Raw genomic sequence first — 18,229 nt, forward strand, 5'->3', positions numbered from 1 at the left:
TCATTTCTTGGGAAACAAAGATGGAAGCCAAATATTCCATTTGGGAAAAAGGATAGGAGCAGGTACCAGGGGCATGGAACAGCAAAAGCATGCCTGAGGCAGTGGCAGGGCTTTCTTCAGAGTGAGAGTTTTGGGAGCTTCCACAGATGTGCAGCAAACTGGTGATAATTATGCATCTTTTAGCCAACCAAGTGCAGAAAGAAAATGAAAGCAGTGAACAGTCCTTAGACAGAGTAAGGGTGGGGTGGGGGTGGGAGGAAAAAGTAGGGGAGCTTCAGTAATGTGGAGGAGGGAAGCAAAGAACAACCCTTTCTGTTGACTTCCTTGGGAGCTGGATCAGAGCCTCCAAGCAGAGCAGCTCCTCAGGCAGCTGACCTTCATTTGCACACAGTTTGGTTTTCTTTCTCTTTATGGTTTTGTATCCTCCTTTTTTTTCTGGGTTTGGTTGAGATCATTCATTTTGAATCAGACTCCTTGCCCAGGGAAGTCAAAGGAAGTCTGAGTGTTAACTTCAGTGGGCCTTTGGGAGGTGGCAAAGGTTCTTTAGTACCTTCCAGCTGCATACTTCAGGCGTGTCTAACTTTTCCTTGGTGCCACTTTAACCATGTGACAAGCAAGTGCTTTCTCTGTCCTTGCAGGGACAAGAACAGCAATAATGGCAATCATCTACTTAAACATCTGGGGAGAAAGAAAAAGAAGGCAAAAGAATTCACTTCACAGCAGCTGGAACTGTGGGTGTTGACTGAGGAACTCTCCAAAGCCTGCTGAGCCTGACTTGGATTTCTATTAGTGCATAGCAAAAACATCAGTCTATAAGATAAGGTAGATTTTTCCTCCTTTTTTTCTCCTGTTTATGTAGACTCTACTTAAGAATTCTCTCCTTTTTAGATTTCCTTATTAAAATGTGCACTGTAAATTCCTAAACATGACAAAGAATCGAGGCAGGGGTTTGTTCATTCTGGGAGAGGTGGCATGGGCAGGGCTTTGTTCTGGCTTAAGTCATGGAAGCAGCCTCCCTAATCAGTCTCACTGCCATTTACAGTTGGCTCTTAGGAAAGGTTCTCATGCAGGTTAGCTTAACTCTTCAGTGGAAATGAAGCAAGAGAATTGTCATTGAATTCCTAGTTTTGATGTATTTGTCATCAAAAACTCTCATGGATTCAGAGAATGGGTTGGGTTGGAAGGGACCTCAAAGATCATTCAGTACCAATCCTCTTGCTGTGGGCAGGGACACCTCCCTCTAGCCCAGCTTGCTCAAAACATCTGTTTCAACATCCTCATCAATGGCATTGATGAGGGCACAGAGTGTCTGCTCAGCAGGTTTGCTGATGACACCAAGCTGGGAGGCTTGGCTGATCCAGCTGAAGGCTGTGCAGCCATCCAGAGAGACCTGGGCAGACAGAGCTGGGCACAGAGGAACCAGATGAGGTTCAGCAAGGACAAGTGCAGAGTCCTGCACCTGGGGAGGAATAATAAACTGCAGTAGTACAGGCTGGGAGGTGACTGCTGGAGAGCAGCCCTGAGGAGAGGGACCTGGGGGTGCTGCTGGAGAACATCCATGGCACAGCAATGTGCCCTTGTGGCCAAGAAGACCAATGGGATACTGGGGTGCATCAGGAAGAATGTGTCCAGCAGATCAAGGGAGGTTCTGCTCCCCCTCTACTCTGCCCTGCTGAGACCTCATCTTGAGTACTGTGTTCAGTTTTGGGCTCCCCAGTTGAAGAGGGACAGGGATCTGCTGGAGAGGGTCCAGCAGAGGACTATGAGGATGATGAGGGGACTGGAGGGCATGGCTGATGAGGAGAGGCTGAGGGACCTGGGGCTGCTTAGTCTGGAGAAGACTTGAGAGGGGATTTGATAAATGTTTATAAACATCTGAAGGCTGCCAGGAGGGGGGCACAGGCTCTGCTCACTGCTGCCTGGGATAGGACAAGCAGCAATAGGTGTAAGCTACAGCACAGGAGGTTCCAGCTCAACACAAGAGGGAACTTCTTTACTGTAAAGGTCGCAGAGCACTGAACAGGCTCCTCAGGGTGGTTGGGGAGTCTCTTTCTCTGGAGCCTTTCAAGGCCTGTCTGGATGTGTTCCTCTGTGATCTGTGTTAGATTGTGTGGTCCTGCTCTGGCAGGGGGGTTGGACTTGATGATCTCCTTGGGTCACTTCCAACCCCTAACATCCTGTGAAACCTCATCCAACTTGGCCTTCAGCACTTCCAAGGAGAGGGCATCCACAGCCTCCCTTTCCTTATCAGACAAGTGACAGCAAAATCCAAGTCACAGTGGATTGCTCCCACTCTAGGCTGCTTCCCTTCCTTCTTCCCTGTGTCTTCTGCCTGCCTCTCAGATGTAGTTTTCAGGTTTGTTACAAAATGAGAATCACTTAGAAAGTTCTCCCTAAATCCCTTGCAAAATGTGAATTCTTCTGGAGTTGCTTATCTACAGCCTGCTTTCCACCACCTTTCCAGGGACTAAGAGATATCCAGGTCCCTCAAAAGCCTGTTCAGAGTACAATCCTATTTACCTCAAGGGAGATTACACACAAATTAGATTCCATAGCTTTTTAGCTTCTGCTTTTCCCTCTTCTCTCCAAATCTGCTTTCCATGGGAAAAAAAAAGAATAGACTCAAAGTGCAAAATCCATCCCCAGATCTTGTCTACATGAAACCTGTCATCAAAATGTGGGACTTTGGTTAAGTCTGTCACAAAGGCAGAAACCATTCCTGAAATGCAGCTCTGGATGTGGAGAAATTCTGGGAGAGTTAGGATTCCCCAGTGCAGCTGGTACCTTTTCTTCTGCCCTCAGACCCTTCAGAGCCCCAGAGACTCTGTTTTAGAAGACAGCAATTCCAGTGGTTCCAAGGCTGGTTCCCAGGCACAGAAGCCAAAGCCATTCTGGTCAGAAGGAGTGAACTCCATTTAAATACACCCAAAAGTAAGAACAAGTTTCTCACAGCCCTGCAGTCCCACCCTGATAAATCCCCCAGCATGGCATCTGTAGCTGCAAGGTGAGGAACTGCTCTGAAGGAGCTGCCTTTAATACCTGAGATGCCACTTCCCACTACCAGTTGCTTTTCTCCCTCATGCCCAGAGGCAGCTTCTACACCTCAGGCCACACTGTACCTGCCACAAAACCACAGCCCTACCGTTCTCCTTGTAGCCCATGCCCAAGATGACCTCTGGTGCCCTGTAGTAACGTGTCACCACGTAGGGAGTCATCATGAAGCTGGTGCCTGCAGTCCTGGCCAGGCCAAAGTCCAGAATCTTCAAGGTGCAGTCAGATTTTACCACAATATTACTGGGTTTTAAGTCCTGCAACAACAAAACAAGAGTGAAGAAACATCTGACTGCCCTTCAGAATGTGGTGACAATGACTGATGGTTTAGCTCACCCTTCAGATGTTGTTTTACTCTTCTGATATGTAGAATGGGCTGGGTTGGAAGGGACCTCCAAGATCATCTAGTTCCAAGCTGCCCTGCTGCAGGCAGGGACACCTCCCACTAGCCCAAGTTGCATTTGTTGTCAGAAATACTTGTCAATACAAAGCAAAACCTTGATGCTGTCTCTCTAGCAAGCTCTTGGGGAGGCACTGGAATGGGTTGTCCATAGGAGTAGTGGATGCCTCACTCCTGGATGTGTTCAAGATCAGGCTAGGTGAGGGCCAAAGCAAGCTGCTCTAATGGGAAGTGTCCTTGCCCATGGCTAGGAGGTTGGAATTAGATTATCTTTAAGGCCACTTCCAACCTAAGCCATTTTGTGGTTCTTCTGGAAGATTACAGAATCACAGAATGGTTTGGGTTGGAAGGGATCTCCAAAGCTCCTCCAGTCCAACCCCCTGCACTCAGCACGGACATCCTCCACCAGATCAGCCCTGTCCAGCCTCACCTTGGATACCTCCAGGGATGGGGCCTCAGCCACCTCCTTGGGCAACCTGTTGCAGTGGTCCAGTGCTAAGTCCTTCTACTCACAGTCACAAGAACACTTCCCTCAGTTGCCAGAATCCCAGGCAGTGAGACCTCTGGCACTCACAGCTGGGTACAGCAGCTTTCTGGTACAGAGCAGGCTGGCACAGCAAAGCACAACCAGAGGATGCACTGAACACAGCCTCTGCAGGCTTTGCACTCATTTAGCACACACCAACCATCTGAATAGGAATCATCTAAACAGTGGGGAGGAAGTCCTTCACCAAGGGAGTGGTGAGAGCCTGGAATGGGCTGCCCAGGGAGGTGGTTGAGGCCCTGTCCCTGGAGGTGTTTAAGGCCAGGCTGGCTGAGGCTGTGGGCAGCCTGCTCTAGAGTAGGGTGTCCCTGGGCATGGCAGGGGGGTTGGCACTGGCTGATCCTTGTGGTCCCTTCCAATCCTGACTGATTCCATGAAATATCAATTCCACACCTCCTGACTCCTGTGGCTCCTCAGCAGGCAATACCTGGCCCCCACTACAGCATCAGCTCAGTACGTCTGACGGTCAGCAGCAGCAGCAGATGGCACCACACTCCTCCTGCACTTTCAGCAGAAGTGACTTTTATCTACCCATTTCAGAGATCACAACCACTTTGGTGACTTCCAGAGCTGATTATTTGGGTCCTAACTTATTTTTCCCAATCACATTACCCATTTTGTCTGATCAAGCTCACAAATAATCTCCTTCCTAGCACAGGGTGTGAGGCTGCTCTGCTGAAGGGATAATCTAGAAGAAGTTGAGAGTCATTTTACTGGCAGGCAGAGCTCTGATCCACTGCACACATGAAGCTCAAGTGGTTGTTCATAGAATCACAGAATGGTTTTGTTTGGAAGGGACCTCAAAGCTCACCCAGTTCCAACCCTCCTGTGCCATAGGCAGGGACACCTCCCACCAGAACAGGTTGCTCAAGGCCTCATCCAAGCTGGCCTTGAACACCTCCAGGGAGGGAGCAGCCACAGCCTCCCTGGGCTGTGATGTCACATGCTGCCCTATGTTTTAAGGCCACTTACCCTGTGAATTATTCCTGCAGAGTGCAGATGCTTGATACCACAGAGCATCTGGTACAGGAGATAGGACATTCGCTCATGGTCTAGCTCCATCTGAATGACCTGGCACAGATTGGCATCCATTAGCTCCATTACCAGGTAACTGAATGAGAAAGCAAAGCCATGAGGTTATTGTCTGTGTTGAAGAGGAACCACAGCATCAGCTCAAGCGAGGAAAAAAGCCTTTTCTTGCTTCCAAATCCACTTTACTGCTGAGGACTGGGAGTAATGCAGCCAAAGATGGTATGGGTGTGGTGCTTGCTCCTCGTTGCAAGGGCACCATTCCTTCAGTGCCCCAGCAAAGCAAGTGCACTGCTGGCCCTTCTGTGACAGGAACCATATCCTCTGGGGGTGAAGGGGCACCACAGCAGTGAAAGGTGCAAAACACAGCCACAAGCACTGAACGACAGCTGCTTGGCCCTTGCCAGTTATGAGGAACACCTACCACAGGTTGTGTAGGAACTGGAGAGCAGGAGAGATGCTTGAGAAGCTCCAATGTCTCCCAAAAGAATCCTCCTGCGATTGCATGACTCACACAGTTCTCACCACAACGAACTGATCTTGTGCTTCTGACAGAGGGGCTTCACTGGCAGCCTCAGCAGGACACTGACTCGACCCCCCTCCAGTGGGCAGTTAGGTTGTTAAAGGCTCACTTAGGAGCACAGCTGACTCACAGCTGTAACACCACATTCAAGCACTCTCAACGTGGGAAAGCCCCAGCTCTCCATCTCTAATGCATGCTGCATGTCTTCTCTCCAGCCCTACTCATCTCCTCTACCACACATCCAGAGAATGGGCTGGGTTGGAAGGGACCTTCAAGGTCATCCAACTCCAGCCCCACTGCCACAGGCAAAGTCACCTTCCACTAGCCCAGGCTGCTCAAGGTCACATCCAGACTGGCCCTGAACACCTCCAGGGAGGGGACACCAGTGGGCAGTGACAATATTATGTGGGAATCCAAGGCACCAAAGGCAGAGCAGCAGTCATCTTGCTTCAGCCATTGCTGTCTTCCTCTTCTCCCTCCTGACCCCCCTGCTGCCACTCCTGACAGCGGAGTACAGCAGAAGGGGAATGCATTTCCACCTACTCAGGAGAGGCCATGGGGAAGACTGAAAGAGACAAGGAGCTCAACTCCCTAAACCACAAACTATCTCCAGTTTCCAAGCCTGTGCAAAGCACAGTAGAGGGCAACACTCAGCAGAGATGCTGGTTGGCCTCTGCACCTACCACTGGCTCCCCAGGCAAGCTGATCCACACTGCCAAAGGTTATACCCAACCCACAATGAAGAAATGGCTCTTTTATGGGAAATGAGTCCAGAAGGAAGTGCCACAGTGCCAAACTTCCCAGCTGGGGGGGGTCACAGAACAGCCAGCATTTCCCAGGCAAGCTAAGAACAGAAAAGCTGAGCCTTGTAACCATTCACACCCTTTCCTCTACATGTGAAGGCAGTGACTCCAAAGGCACCGAGCCTCTGCAGAAGAGCCAGCACTGCTACAGTGCTACTGCCACCCTGTCAGTGTCAAAAGTGCTTCCAAGGTGGGGGTGCAGAACATCTACCTGCCCACAGCGTGGCTTACACCTGATCTCTTCTTTGTTTTGAGGGGCTTACAACCACCTTTTGTGGAGTTACTGCGTGGGAAGCACTCTGTGGTGCCCCACATGGTCTCTGAAGCTTGAGCTTAATTAATGCCTGCTTTACTTACACATCCTGGAACTCCTCCAGAGACTTCTGTGGTGTGAAGACGTTTAATAAACTGATAATCTGAAAGGCAAAGTAAGACAAAGGGATGAAGAGAAGTGATAAACACAAGCAGTGAAGCCCATTTTGAAGTGTTTGTGTGTGTGTGTGTTAAAGCACAAACTCTGTTTCTTCACTGTTCCATTTACATTAACACCTCTCGCTTTGTAGGGCAGGAAAAAAAGCTGTCAACCTTCCAAAGAGAACAGCACAGACCTCGAAGATTTCTTCTAGGTGTGCTTGAAATAGTTTCTGAGAGAAGGATTAGTGATGATCAGTGACAAACCCAAAGGCTAGGGTGAGGCAGCCCTCTGAATTTTGAGCTTCCAGGTTCAAAGAGCAATTTCATCTCAGTCTCAGCAGAGCAGACCCTGTCCTGGAGCCAGGCAGGACTTGTCTATAAAGAAAGTTCATCTGCAGAGACAAATGATGAAGGACTGCCTTATCAAAACCAGAGAGAAGCCCTTGCTGCCCTGTCCCTGCAGCAGCAGCCCTGCTTGGCACAGCCTTTAAACAAGCACACATCCTGCTCTCTGCCCTGTCCCTGCAGCAGCAGCCCTGCTTGGCACAGCCTTTACACAAGCACACATCCTGCTCTCTGCCCTGTCCCTGCAGCAGCAGCCCTGCTTGGCACAGCCTTTACACAAGCACACATCCTGCTCTCTGCCCTGTCCCTGCAGCAGCAGCCCTGCTTGGCACAGCCTTTACACAAGCACACATCCTGCTCTCTGCCCTGTCCCTGCAGCAGCAGCAGCTCTGCTTGGCACAGCCTTTAAACAAGCACACATCCTGCTCTCTGCCCTGTCCCTAGGCAGCAGCAGCTCTGCTTGGCACAGCCTTTAAACAAGCACACATCCTGCTCTCTGCCCTGTCCCTGCAGCAGCAGCCCTGCTTGGCACAGCCTTTAAACAAGCACACATCCTGCTCTCTGCCCTGTCCCCATAGCAGCAGCAGCCCTGCTTGGCACAGCCTTTAAACAAGCACACATCCTGCTCTCTGCCCTGTCCCTGCAGCAGCAGCCCTGCTTGGCACAGCCTTTAAACAAGCACACATCCTGCTCTCTGCCCTGTCCCTGCAGCAGCAGCCCTGCTTGGCACAGCCTTTACACAAGCACACATCCTGCTCTCTGCCCTGTCCCTGCAGCAGCAGCCCTGCTTGGCACAGCCTTTACACAAGCACACATCCTGCTCTCTGCCCTGTCCCTGCAGCAGCAGCCCTGCTTGGCACAGCCTTTACACAAGCACACATCCTGCTCTCTGCCCTGTCCCTAGGTAGCAGCAGCTCTGCTTGGCACAGCCTTTACACAAGCACACATCCTGCTCTCTGCCCTGTCCCTGCAGCAGCAGCCCTGCTTGGCACAGCCTTTACACAAGCACACATCCTGCTCTCTGCCCTGTCCCTGCAGCAGCAGCCCTGCTTGGCACAGCCTTTACACAAGCACACATCCTGCTCTCTGCCCTGTCCCTGCAGCAGCAGCCCTGCTTGGCACAGCCTTTACACAAGCACACATCCTGCTCTCTGCCCTGTCCCTAGGCAGCAGCAGCCCTGCTTGGCACAGCCTTTAAACAAGCACACATCCTGCTCTCTGCCTTGTCCCTGCAGCAGCAGCCCTGCTTGGCACAGCCTTTACAGTCTTGCTCTCTCTCCTTTTATCACTCTATAGCAGCACCCCTGTTTGGGCTAACTTTTGAATAAGCACATGGAAGCTTCCCCCTCTCTCAGGAGGACACAGGACTGCAGCCTTTGAGTATAACTGCCTTTTCCCTCTTCCATCCCACGGGAGCCCCCTCCAGAAGCATCTTCTCCTGACAAAGCAATGTACCTACCACTTGCTCCAGCTGCCTCCTGAAAACTTACATTTTTGTGATTCACACACTTCATGAGGACCAGCTCCCTGTAAGCTCTCTTGGCATGGGTTTGGTTCTGGAATGGTCTGCTGAGCTTCTTAATGGCCACATTTCTGTCGAGAACGGCGTCGTAGGCAGCACTGCAGCAAGGACAGAGACAGAGGTTGTGCAGCTCAGAGGACATCCTGCCCTTCTCATGGCACATGCACAGAATCTCCACAGGACGTTAAGGGTTGGAGGGCACCTCCACAGCTCAGCCAGTCCAACCCACCCCTGCCAAGGCAGGGTCACCCAGGGCAGTCCACACAGGAATGCAGCCAGGAGGGGCTGGAAAGGCTCCAGAGAAGGAGACTCCACAACCTCTCTGGGCAGCCTGCTCCAGCCCTCCAGCACCCTCACACCAGAGAACTTTCTCCTCACGTTGAGCTGAGTCCTTCTCTGTCCCAGTTTGTATCCATTGCTCCTTGGCTTACTGCTGTGCACCACCAAAAGGAGATTTGCCTCCTCCACTGCACACCCACCCCTCAGACTGTGACAGACACTGAGCAGATCCCCTCTCAGCCTTCTCCTCTCCAGACTCAACAGCCCCAGGGCTCTCAGTCTCTCTCCACGGGGGAGATGCTCAAGTCCCCCACTCACCCTCGTGGCTCTCCCTTGGGCTCTCTCCAGCAGGTCTCTGTCTCTGCTGATCTGGGGAGCCCAGAACTGGACACAGTATTGCAGCTGTGCTCTCAGCAGGGCAGATCAGAGAGGGAGAAGAACCTCCCTAGCCCTGCTGGCCACACTGTTCTTGCTGCACCCCAGGATGCCCTTGGCTCTCTTGGCCACAAGGGCACACTGCTGACCCACAGAACTTGCTGCCCACCAGCACTGTGAGGTCTTTCTCTGTGGAGCTGCTTTCCAGCAGGGCAGCCCCAACCTGTGCTGCTGCCTGCTGTGACTCCTCTCCACCTATAGCCTGTAGCAGAAAGCAAACCTCCTACAGGAACATAGAATCAAGCAGGTTGGAAGAGACCTCCAAGCTCAGCCAGCCCAACCTAGCACCCAGCCCTGGCCAAGCAACCAGACCATGGCACTAAGTGCCCCAGCCAGGCTTGGCTTCAACACCTCCAGGCACAGTGACTCCATCACCTCCCTGGGCAGCCCATTCCAATGCCAATCACTCTCTCTGACAACAACTTCCTAACAACATCCAGCCTAGACCTGCCCTGACACAACTTGAGACTCTGTCCCCTTCTTCTATTGCTGGGTGCCTGGCAGCAGAGCCCAACCCCACCTGGCTACAGCCTCCCTTCAGGGAGCTGCAGACAGCAATGAGCTCTGCCCTGAGCCTCCTCTTCTGCAGGCTGCACACCCCCAGCTCCCTCAGCCTCTCCTCATAGGGTTTGTTTTCCAGGCCCTTCACCAGTTTTGTTGCCTTTCCCTGGACATGTTCCAGCATCTCAACATGGTCCTGACAGCAGCTCTGTTAGAGTCTTCCATCAGATGGGAGACTTCCAACCACTTCAAGAAGTCAATAGGTGAATTGATTGCAGTGAGTAAATTGGTAACACTGATGCTGGGTTTTTGTCTGTTCACCAGAGAGAAGCTTTTGTTTGCAGACAGCCAACTATGCATTTGGCTACCACAAAATGACAGATAGCACACACAGGTCCTCTCTCTGGTCCTTGCCACACAAGCTCCTTGTCTTGGAACACACCAGGGTCAGTACTGACGATGTAGCAGCCTTAAGACCAACCTCAGTCAGTGGTAGAAGAGTGATTGTAATAAAGAGGTGACCAGGGGGACAGGGATAAGAGACAGAGCAATCAGAGAACCACAGAATGGGCTGAGCTGGAAGGGACCTCCAAAGCTCATCCAGTCCAACCCCTCTGCAGTCAGCAGGGACATCCTCCTGGCTGCCCACAGCCCTGTCCAGCCTCACCTTGAATATCTCCAGGGATGGAGCCACAACCACCTCCCTTGGCAACCTGCTGCAGTGTTCCAGTACCCTCTTGGTGCAGAACTTGTTCCTCACATCCAAACCTGCTCTGCTCTAGTTTGTAGCCACTGCCCTTGTGCTGTCCCTACAGGCTTTTGCCTCTGTAGCCTTCTTGTAGCCCCCTTCAGCTACTGGATTGCTGCTATTAGGTCTCCCTAGAGCCCTCTCTTCTCCAGGCTGATCTCTTCTTCAGCTCCTCAGCCTGTCCTCACAGCAGAGCTGCTCCAACCCTCTGACCATTTTCATGGCCTCCTCTGGACCTGCTCCATCAGATCCATGTCCTTCCCACATTGAGGGCTGGACCCAGTGCTGCAGGTGAGGTCTCTCCAGAGCAGAGGAGCAGGATCTCCTCTCTCCATCTCTGGCCACACTGCTCTGGATGCAGCCCAGGCTGCCATTGACCTTCTGAGCTGCGAGCTCACACTGCCTGCTCCCTGCCCAGTGAGCAATGAGTGTCTGAGAACTGCTAAGAAAAGCTTGAGCCTGAAAGTCAACTCCAAGCTCTCCAGTGAGAGGCTGCATTTGCATCTAAAAGCTTCTGCTTCTTTCTCTGGAAACTCTACCACAACACCTCTTGAGCAACTGAGAATTTGCTTTTGAATTTATAGAGTGGCCCTCTTTTAGTAGCAGAGGCTGTAATTCACCCCTGGGCTGGGGATAAAATGAGAGGTTTTACTGCAACATGAGCTCAGTAAAATCCTCCAAGTTTACTACCATGTCTGACAGCTGAACAGACCCAAGAACACAGTAAATAAAGTCTTCTCCTATAAATTCTGTTCATGGCTAGCTTGGCACAGGCAAAGTTAGCATGTGGGGGAAAAAAAGGCCTTTTAAAACTGTAAATCAGCTGAAACAAACCTGTTTAGCAGAGATGAATAATACAAGGCAGATGCAAAGAGGGATTCATGGCTACCAAGAGATGCATGCAATTACAGCTGGTTAACAAAGAGCTTTGATGACTTCATCAGGGGGGAAAAGAAGAAAGAGAGAGAGAAAAGGAAATATATGAACCTCATGCTAGGCTGATTTGCACCAACCCAGACCATCAGGCACCACTAATATGTGTGCCAGTGCAGGCTGTAGTGACTTGGAGATGGATAGAATGAGCTGGGTTGGAAGGGACCTTCAAGGTGAACCAATTCCAGCCCCACTGCCATGGGCAGGGACTCCTCCCACCAGCCCAGCTTGACCAAGGTCCCATCCAACCTGGCCTTCAACACCTCCAGGCAGGGGGCAGCCACAACCTCCCTGGGCAATCTGTGCCAGTCTCTCCCCACCATCACTCTCAACAATTCCTTCCTCATCTCCACTCTCAATCTCCTCTTTCCCAGCTCAAAGCCATTGTCCCTCATCCTGACACTCCCAGCCCTAATCAAAAATCTCTCCCCAGCTCTCCTGGAGCCCCTTCAGGTACTGGCAGGCTTCTCTAAGGTCTCCCTGCAGCCTTCTCTTCTCCAGGCTGCACAGCCCCAACTCTCCCAGCCTGTCCCCAGAGGGGACATTCTTCAGCTTCTGATTATATTTAAGGCCTCCTCTGGACCCTCTCCAGCAGTTCCAGGTCCTTCTTGTGCTGGGGGCACCTGAACTGGAGGCAGTGCTGCAGGGGAGGTCTGAGCAGAGCAGAGAGGCAGATCCAGAGCAATGCTCTATTATCAGCCAGCTGAAGGATCAGGCATCCTTTCTTATACCTATCTCGAACAGCAAAGCAGAAAGGTGGGTTTGTGTCCAAGTTTCTCTCTCAGCAGACACCAAGTGAACACCTGAAAGAGCAATCTCTGCCAGCCTTTGATCTCAAGTTCCTTTGGATGGGGCACACACATCCTTTGCAAGATGCTTACCCTTTCCCAAGCCACTACTCCATTAAAGTGCTTTTATTAGCTCTCAGAAGACACAATGGAAGCTGAATAGAGGAAGAGAAGCTCCCAGCCACCAGCATCCCAGGGCAGGTAGTGAAATGGAGCCTGTCAGCAAGCTCAGCAGCCTTCTGTATTTAGAAAGCTTCTTCAATGCATGTTGTAGTAAGCCAAGGGACACCAAACCTTCTTCTTACCTATCACTACACCTCTGCACTGTGGCAAATGTCCGAGACTGGCACAGGCTGCCCAGGGAGGTGGCTGAATGCCCATCCTTGGAGGTGTTTCCAAGAGGCAGAGATGTGGTGCTGAGGACCATGGCTTAGCCCCAGCCTTAACAAAGTTAAGAGACTGGTTGGACTCTGATCTAAATCAGGTGGGAACATTGATCTGCTTGAAGGTAGGAAGGCTCTGCAAAGGGATCTGGACAGGATGGTTGGTTGAGCTAAGGTAAATTGCATGAAGTTTAACAAGGGGAGAAGAGGAGGCTGAGGGCAGAGCTCATTGCTCTCTACAGCTCCCTGAGAGGAAGCTGGAGCCAGGTGGAGGTTGGTCTCTTCTCCCTAGTTTCAGGCAACAGAAGGAGAGGAAATGGCCTGAAATTGTGCCAGAGGAGGGTTAGATAGGAGATGAGGAAAAAAATGTTTGCTGCAAGAGTGGTCAGGGATTGGCACAGGCTGCCCAGGGAGGTGGTGGAGTCCCCATCCCTGGAGGTGTTCCAGAGAGGTGTGGCCATGGCACTTGGAGACATGATTTGGTGGCCAAGGTGGTGCTGGGTTTTTGGTTGGACTCAGTGACCTTAGTGTCCCTTCCAGGAGAAACAATTCCACAATTCCATGATCCCAAGATGTTTTCCAGCCCCAACTCTTCTATGATTGTATGAAAATCCCTCTGCAAAGCTAACTTACCATTACACCTACTTTCTAAAGAGACAAACTTCAGCCCTCTTTGCCTTCCTCCAGAAGGGTTCCAGCTGCCACTCTTTGTGAGGAACTCACTGCTATTTATATCTGCATGACTCAATCCTTCTACCCCAGGTACTTCTGCCACTGACGTTAGCATTTTCCCTGTTTCCTTCATCCCAGCACTGCAAGAGGGCAGAAACCTGACACTGATCTTCTTAAACCAAGCACATCACCCTGGGGGCTTAGTGCTGAGGTCCCCAGCAGAGGAGGGAGTTGGTAACTTTCAAAGTCACCTTTAACAAGGATGCCAGTGCTAGGCCATCCTCAACAAGCCCAGCTGCTAGATGGAGCAGAAGTTGCTCTCTGTGCACACAGAGACACACATCTAACTGCATGTGCACACACACAGAGAGAAGCACACAAAACCCCTTTGCACAGCAATTTCTCTGACTTCAGACTCCATGCCCTTGGATTCAGGTAGCTTCCACTACTGCACTTCCTAAAGAAGTCTTTTTAAAGGAATGCCAGGACCCAAATCTCCTTTTCTTGTATTCAGCAACAATTTTAACCATGGAATCAATCAAGCAGTTTGGAAGGGACCTCCAAGCTCAGCCAGTCCAACCTAGCACCCAGCCCTGTCCAATCAACCAGACCATGGCACTAAGTGCCCCAGCCAGGCTTTGCTTCAACACCTGTGCCCTTTTCCAGGCTAGCAGCCCAAACTCTCTCAGCCTTTCCTCACAGAGCTGTTCCAGTGCCCTCAGCATCTTTGGTTGCCCTTTGCTGTGCCTTCTCCTGTCCTTGAAGTGGGGAGCCCAGAAGTGGACACAGTGCTCCAGATGTGGCTAACCAAACCACCTGCAATACCAATTTCCTTCACCTTTACTACTGCATTACTTTCCCCAGTCCCAACCAAACACTCTGAACTCTACCACCCACCTGTGGCACACTCATCCCTCCATCATGCAATGAATGCACAAGAACCAGCCCAATTGTGTTGCAACAGAACAAGGAGACACAGTCTCAAGCTGTGCCAGGAGAGGTCTGGGCTGGATGTTAGGAGGAAGTTCCTGCCAGAGGGAGTGATTTGCCATTGGAGTGGGCTGCCCAGGGAGGTGGTGGAGTCACTGTCCCTGGAGGTGTTCAAGAAAAGCCTGGCTGAGGCACTTGGTGCCATGGTCTGGTTGAGTGGATAGGGCTGGGTGCTAGGTTGGACTGGATGAGCTTGGAGCTCTCTTCCAACCTGCTTGATTCTATGACTCATGTTCAGATGGAACTTCTAATGTTCCTGTTTGTGCCCATGGTCCCTTGTCCTGTCACTGGGCACCACTGCAAACAGCCTGGCCCCATCCTCCTGACACCCACCCTTGAAGTATTGATCAGCACTGATGAGACCCCTCTCAGGCTGCTCTTTTCCAGGCTATCAGCCCCAACTCTCTCAAGCCTCTCCTCACAGAGCTGTTCCAGTGCCCTCAGCATCTTTGCAGCCCTTTGCTGTACCCTTTCCAGTAAGTCCCTGCCCTTAAACCAGGAAGCAAGCCCAAGGCTGAGGAAACAGACACCAAGCAGAGTCTGTGCAGCTGGCAGAAGCTGAGCACCCAGCACATCCAGACTGTCAGCCCCACGACAAAGCTGTTATTTTTGGATCTCCAAACTGAAACAGAAAGCAGCTACCTTCTTGCAGTCAGAATTTCACAGGCTTGCTGGCCTGCCTGACAAACAGAACAAAAGCTGTCAGCTGGCAGAGGAAGGAACATTATTTCCCAGCCTTTCTTGCTGCATGTCTCAAATGACTTTTTAACAAAATCAAAATCCATCCCAGCACTAGAAAGCATCTTGGCAGCAAAGCCAAGCATTGGCAATGTCATCATCATGGAAGGGGGGAAAAATGGTCAGGTTAAAAATGTTATCCCTAGAAGGTTACAGCTCCTCTCTCCTGTGGCTTCTCACAGAATCACTTAGACTGGAAAAGACCTTCAAGCCCATGGAGTCCAAGCATTAGTTTCACACTGACAAGTCCCTGACTAAACCAAAGCCCTCAGCACAACATCTCATCACTAGGAATCGCTAGGGCTGGAAAGGACCACCAGGATCAGCCAGTCCAACCTTCATCCCAGCATCCTTCATCACCAGACCATAGCCTCAAGCACCACATCCATTCTCCTCTTAAACACCTCCAGGGATGGCAACTCCAGCACCTCCCTGGGCAGCCTGTTCCAGTGCCTAACCACCTGCTCAGTAAAGAAGTTCCTCCCAACAGCCAACCTAAACCTCCCCTGATGCAACTTGAGGCCACTTCCTCTTGTCCTATCATTAGCAATTCCCTTTGCAATACTGCTTTAGAACCTCACAGCTAAGCCAGGAGGTGATTGTGCTGCACAAAATGAGTTTAGACCTCACTGCTGTCTGCAACTTACCTGAGGGGACATTGTGGAGAGGCTGCTTCTGGGATCTTCTCACAGGTAGCTGGAGACAGAACAAGGGGGAATGGCCTCAAGCTGAGGCTGAGGAGATTTAGATTGGACATCAGGAAGAAGTTTTTTCATGCAGAGAGTGGTCAGGGACTGGCATGAGCTGCCCAGGGATGTGGTGGAGTCACCCACCCTGGCTGTGTTTAAGGGTCCTTTGGCTGTGGTGTTTAGGGCTATGGTTTAAGGTGAATCTTGCAGAGCAGGGTTCTAGGTTGGGCTTGGTGCTCCTGAGGGGCTTTTGCTGGGCAGCTCATTCCAGACCCTGACCACTCTCTCCATGAAAGACTTTTTACTAATGTCCAATCTCAACCTCCCCAGCCTCAGCTTGAGGCCGTTCTCCCTTGTTCTGTCTCTGACTACCTGTGAGAAGAGCCCAGCAGCAGCCTCTCCACAACGTCCCTTCAGGTAGCTGTAGACAGCAATGTGATCCCAGGAATTCTTGCTCAGGTCTTCATCCTGCTCAGCTACCTTTGTGCACTGCTGCTAGATGCACACCTTTTGTTTTTGCTTCTTTCCCAGTTATAAGGAAGATACTGGGAGCAGGTAGAAGGAGTGGAGACTGCTTATTCTTAAAGACAATTAACATCTCTCCTCTTCCAGACACGTTAGCTGACATATGGCAGCTGCTCTCTGTCATCCTAACAGCAGCTTCCTCCACATCCACACTGAGTCATCAGCAAGAGCACTGCTAGACACTGCCTCCTCTTCCCACTCCTTCTCCAAGCAGGCTCTCTCTCAGCATGTGTTACTATCCCAATCCTAATCAGATCACCCTAAGGGAGACATATCTGACCAACCTCACTCAAACAAACACTGCAGCTCAAAGAAACACTGGAAGAGGCTGTCCAGGGGGTTGTGGAGTCTTCCTCTCTGGAGATACTCAAAACCTGCTGGATGTGTTCCTGTGTGATCTGCTCTAGGTGATCCTGCTCTGGCAGGGAGATTGGACTACATGAGCTTTGGAGATGCCTTCCAGCCCCTGACACTCTGTGATTCTGTGAAACAGAGGAACTCAGCCTTTGCTCTTCCCACTGGCACTGTCTCAGTACCTTCAAGCTCCTGTGCTGGTGATGCAGATTCCAAACAAAACTGGGGAAGTCATAGAAGCATGGAATCACAGAATGGTTTGGGTTGGAAGGGACCTTAAAGATCATCCAGCTCAAATACCCCACTCCATGGGCAGGGACACCTCCCACCAGCCCAGCTTGCTCAAGGCATCATCCAACCTGGCCTTCAACAGCTCCAGGGAGGGGGCAGCCACAGCCCCACGTGGAACAGCACATTTTGGTTCATTGTTCTAATGTATCTATGCATTGACTCTTCAGAAAGTCAGACTGCAATGGAGAAGGCTGCAGGGAGACCTTAGAGCAGCCTTCCAGTGCCTGAAAGAGCTCCAGGAGAGCTGGGGAAGGACTTCTGACAAGGGCTGGGAGCTCCAGGATGAGGGACAATGCCTTTGAGCTGGGAGAGGGGAGATTGAGAGTGGAGATGAGGAAGAAATTCTTCAGAGTGAGGATAAGGAGACACTGGCACAGGTTGCTCAGGGAGGTTGTGGACGTCCCCTGCCTGGAGGTGTTCATGGCCAGGCTGAACGAGGCCTTGAACAACCTGGGCTAGAGGTGTCCCTGCCCATGGCAGGGGGTTGGAACTGGATGATCTTTAGATCCCTTCCAACCCAAACCCATTCTGTGATTCTATGATTTCAATATGATTTTCAGCCTTTTGTTTGCATTCTTCACACCACTGCAAGGTCTCTTTAAAGAGGCAAACAGCAGCAGTTACCTCCATTCCAAAGGCCTCCATTCCAACTACTCCAGGATGCTATGGGATGTGACAAGTCTCTTTAATGGCTCTCTGTGCCTTTTCCTGCACAAAGCCCTATAATTACAGGGCTTGCTTGGGATAATACTTGCACTGCCTCTGGAAGCAGTGCCACACTTGTCAACGAGGATAAGATCTGCCTCCTGCTTTCTTCCTAGTTCCATTTTGCAGCTTGGAGAAGCAGACTCAGTGCTCTCCTCCTCACCAGCAGCAGAATTGATTAGCAAACCTCTAGGCTGCTTCTGCCTCAGGATGTCTGTTGCTTGCCTGCTATTTCTGCAATTTCAGACAACATCTGTGGCTAGCAAACTGTGAAGGAATGCAGAAAGGCAAATCCTGTTTAAAAGCAGCAGAGAAACTGCTGATACTCACCAAACTATTCCCTGAGCCCCAGAGCCAATGGGTTTCAAGTTCTGGTAGCGTTTGAGGACTGTGAAGGTCGAGTCACCTACTTCCACGCTGTAGAACTGGTTGTCCACTTTGCTTTTGCTCATGTTGTAATGTTTGGCAATATATGACACATCCACTTGTTTCCCAAATCCCTGTGGGGCAGAAGAGGGGAAGGGAGAGTTAAAAACACAGAAAGCAAAGCTGGTGGAACATCAGAAG

The 18,229-nt window shown here is 51.1% G+C and overlaps 1 protein-coding gene across 6 annotated transcripts in view; it reads right to left on the reverse strand.

Moving 5' to 3' along the window:
• MAPK10 (mitogen-activated protein kinase 10) overlaps nucleotides 1–18,229 on the reverse strand; it is a 110,197-nt gene that overhangs the window by 46,682 nt on the left and 45,286 nt on the right. For 5 of the 6 annotated variants that reach the window (XR_010303629.1, XM_064149583.1, XM_064149582.1 and 2 more), the window contains 5 exons: nucleotides 17,993–18,162; nucleotides 8,600–8,729; nucleotides 6,708–6,766; nucleotides 4,968–5,106; nucleotides 3,143–3,308 (listed from right to left, as the gene is read on the reverse strand). Coding sequence is in view for 5 of the 6 variants with exons in the window: in XM_064149582.1 (XP_064005652.1) it covers nucleotides 3,143–3,308; nucleotides 4,968–5,106; nucleotides 6,708–6,766; nucleotides 8,600–8,729; nucleotides 17,993–18,162 (664 nt within the window). In the remaining variant the exon portion in view is untranslated. Of the gene's footprint in view, nucleotides 1–60; nucleotides 679–3,142; nucleotides 3,309–4,967; nucleotides 5,107–6,707; nucleotides 6,767–8,599; nucleotides 8,730–17,992; nucleotides 18,163–18,229 lie in introns of those variants that run through there. The other variant, XM_064149586.1, reaches the window with a different exon arrangement.

Source organism: Pogoniulus pusillus, chromosome 10 (assembly GCF_015220805.1).
Source record: "Pogoniulus pusillus isolate bPogPus1 chromosome 10, bPogPus1.pri, whole genome shotgun sequence".
In the NCBI taxonomy this organism is placed as follows: Eukaryota; Metazoa; Chordata; class Aves; order Piciformes; family Lybiidae; genus Pogoniulus; species Pogoniulus pusillus.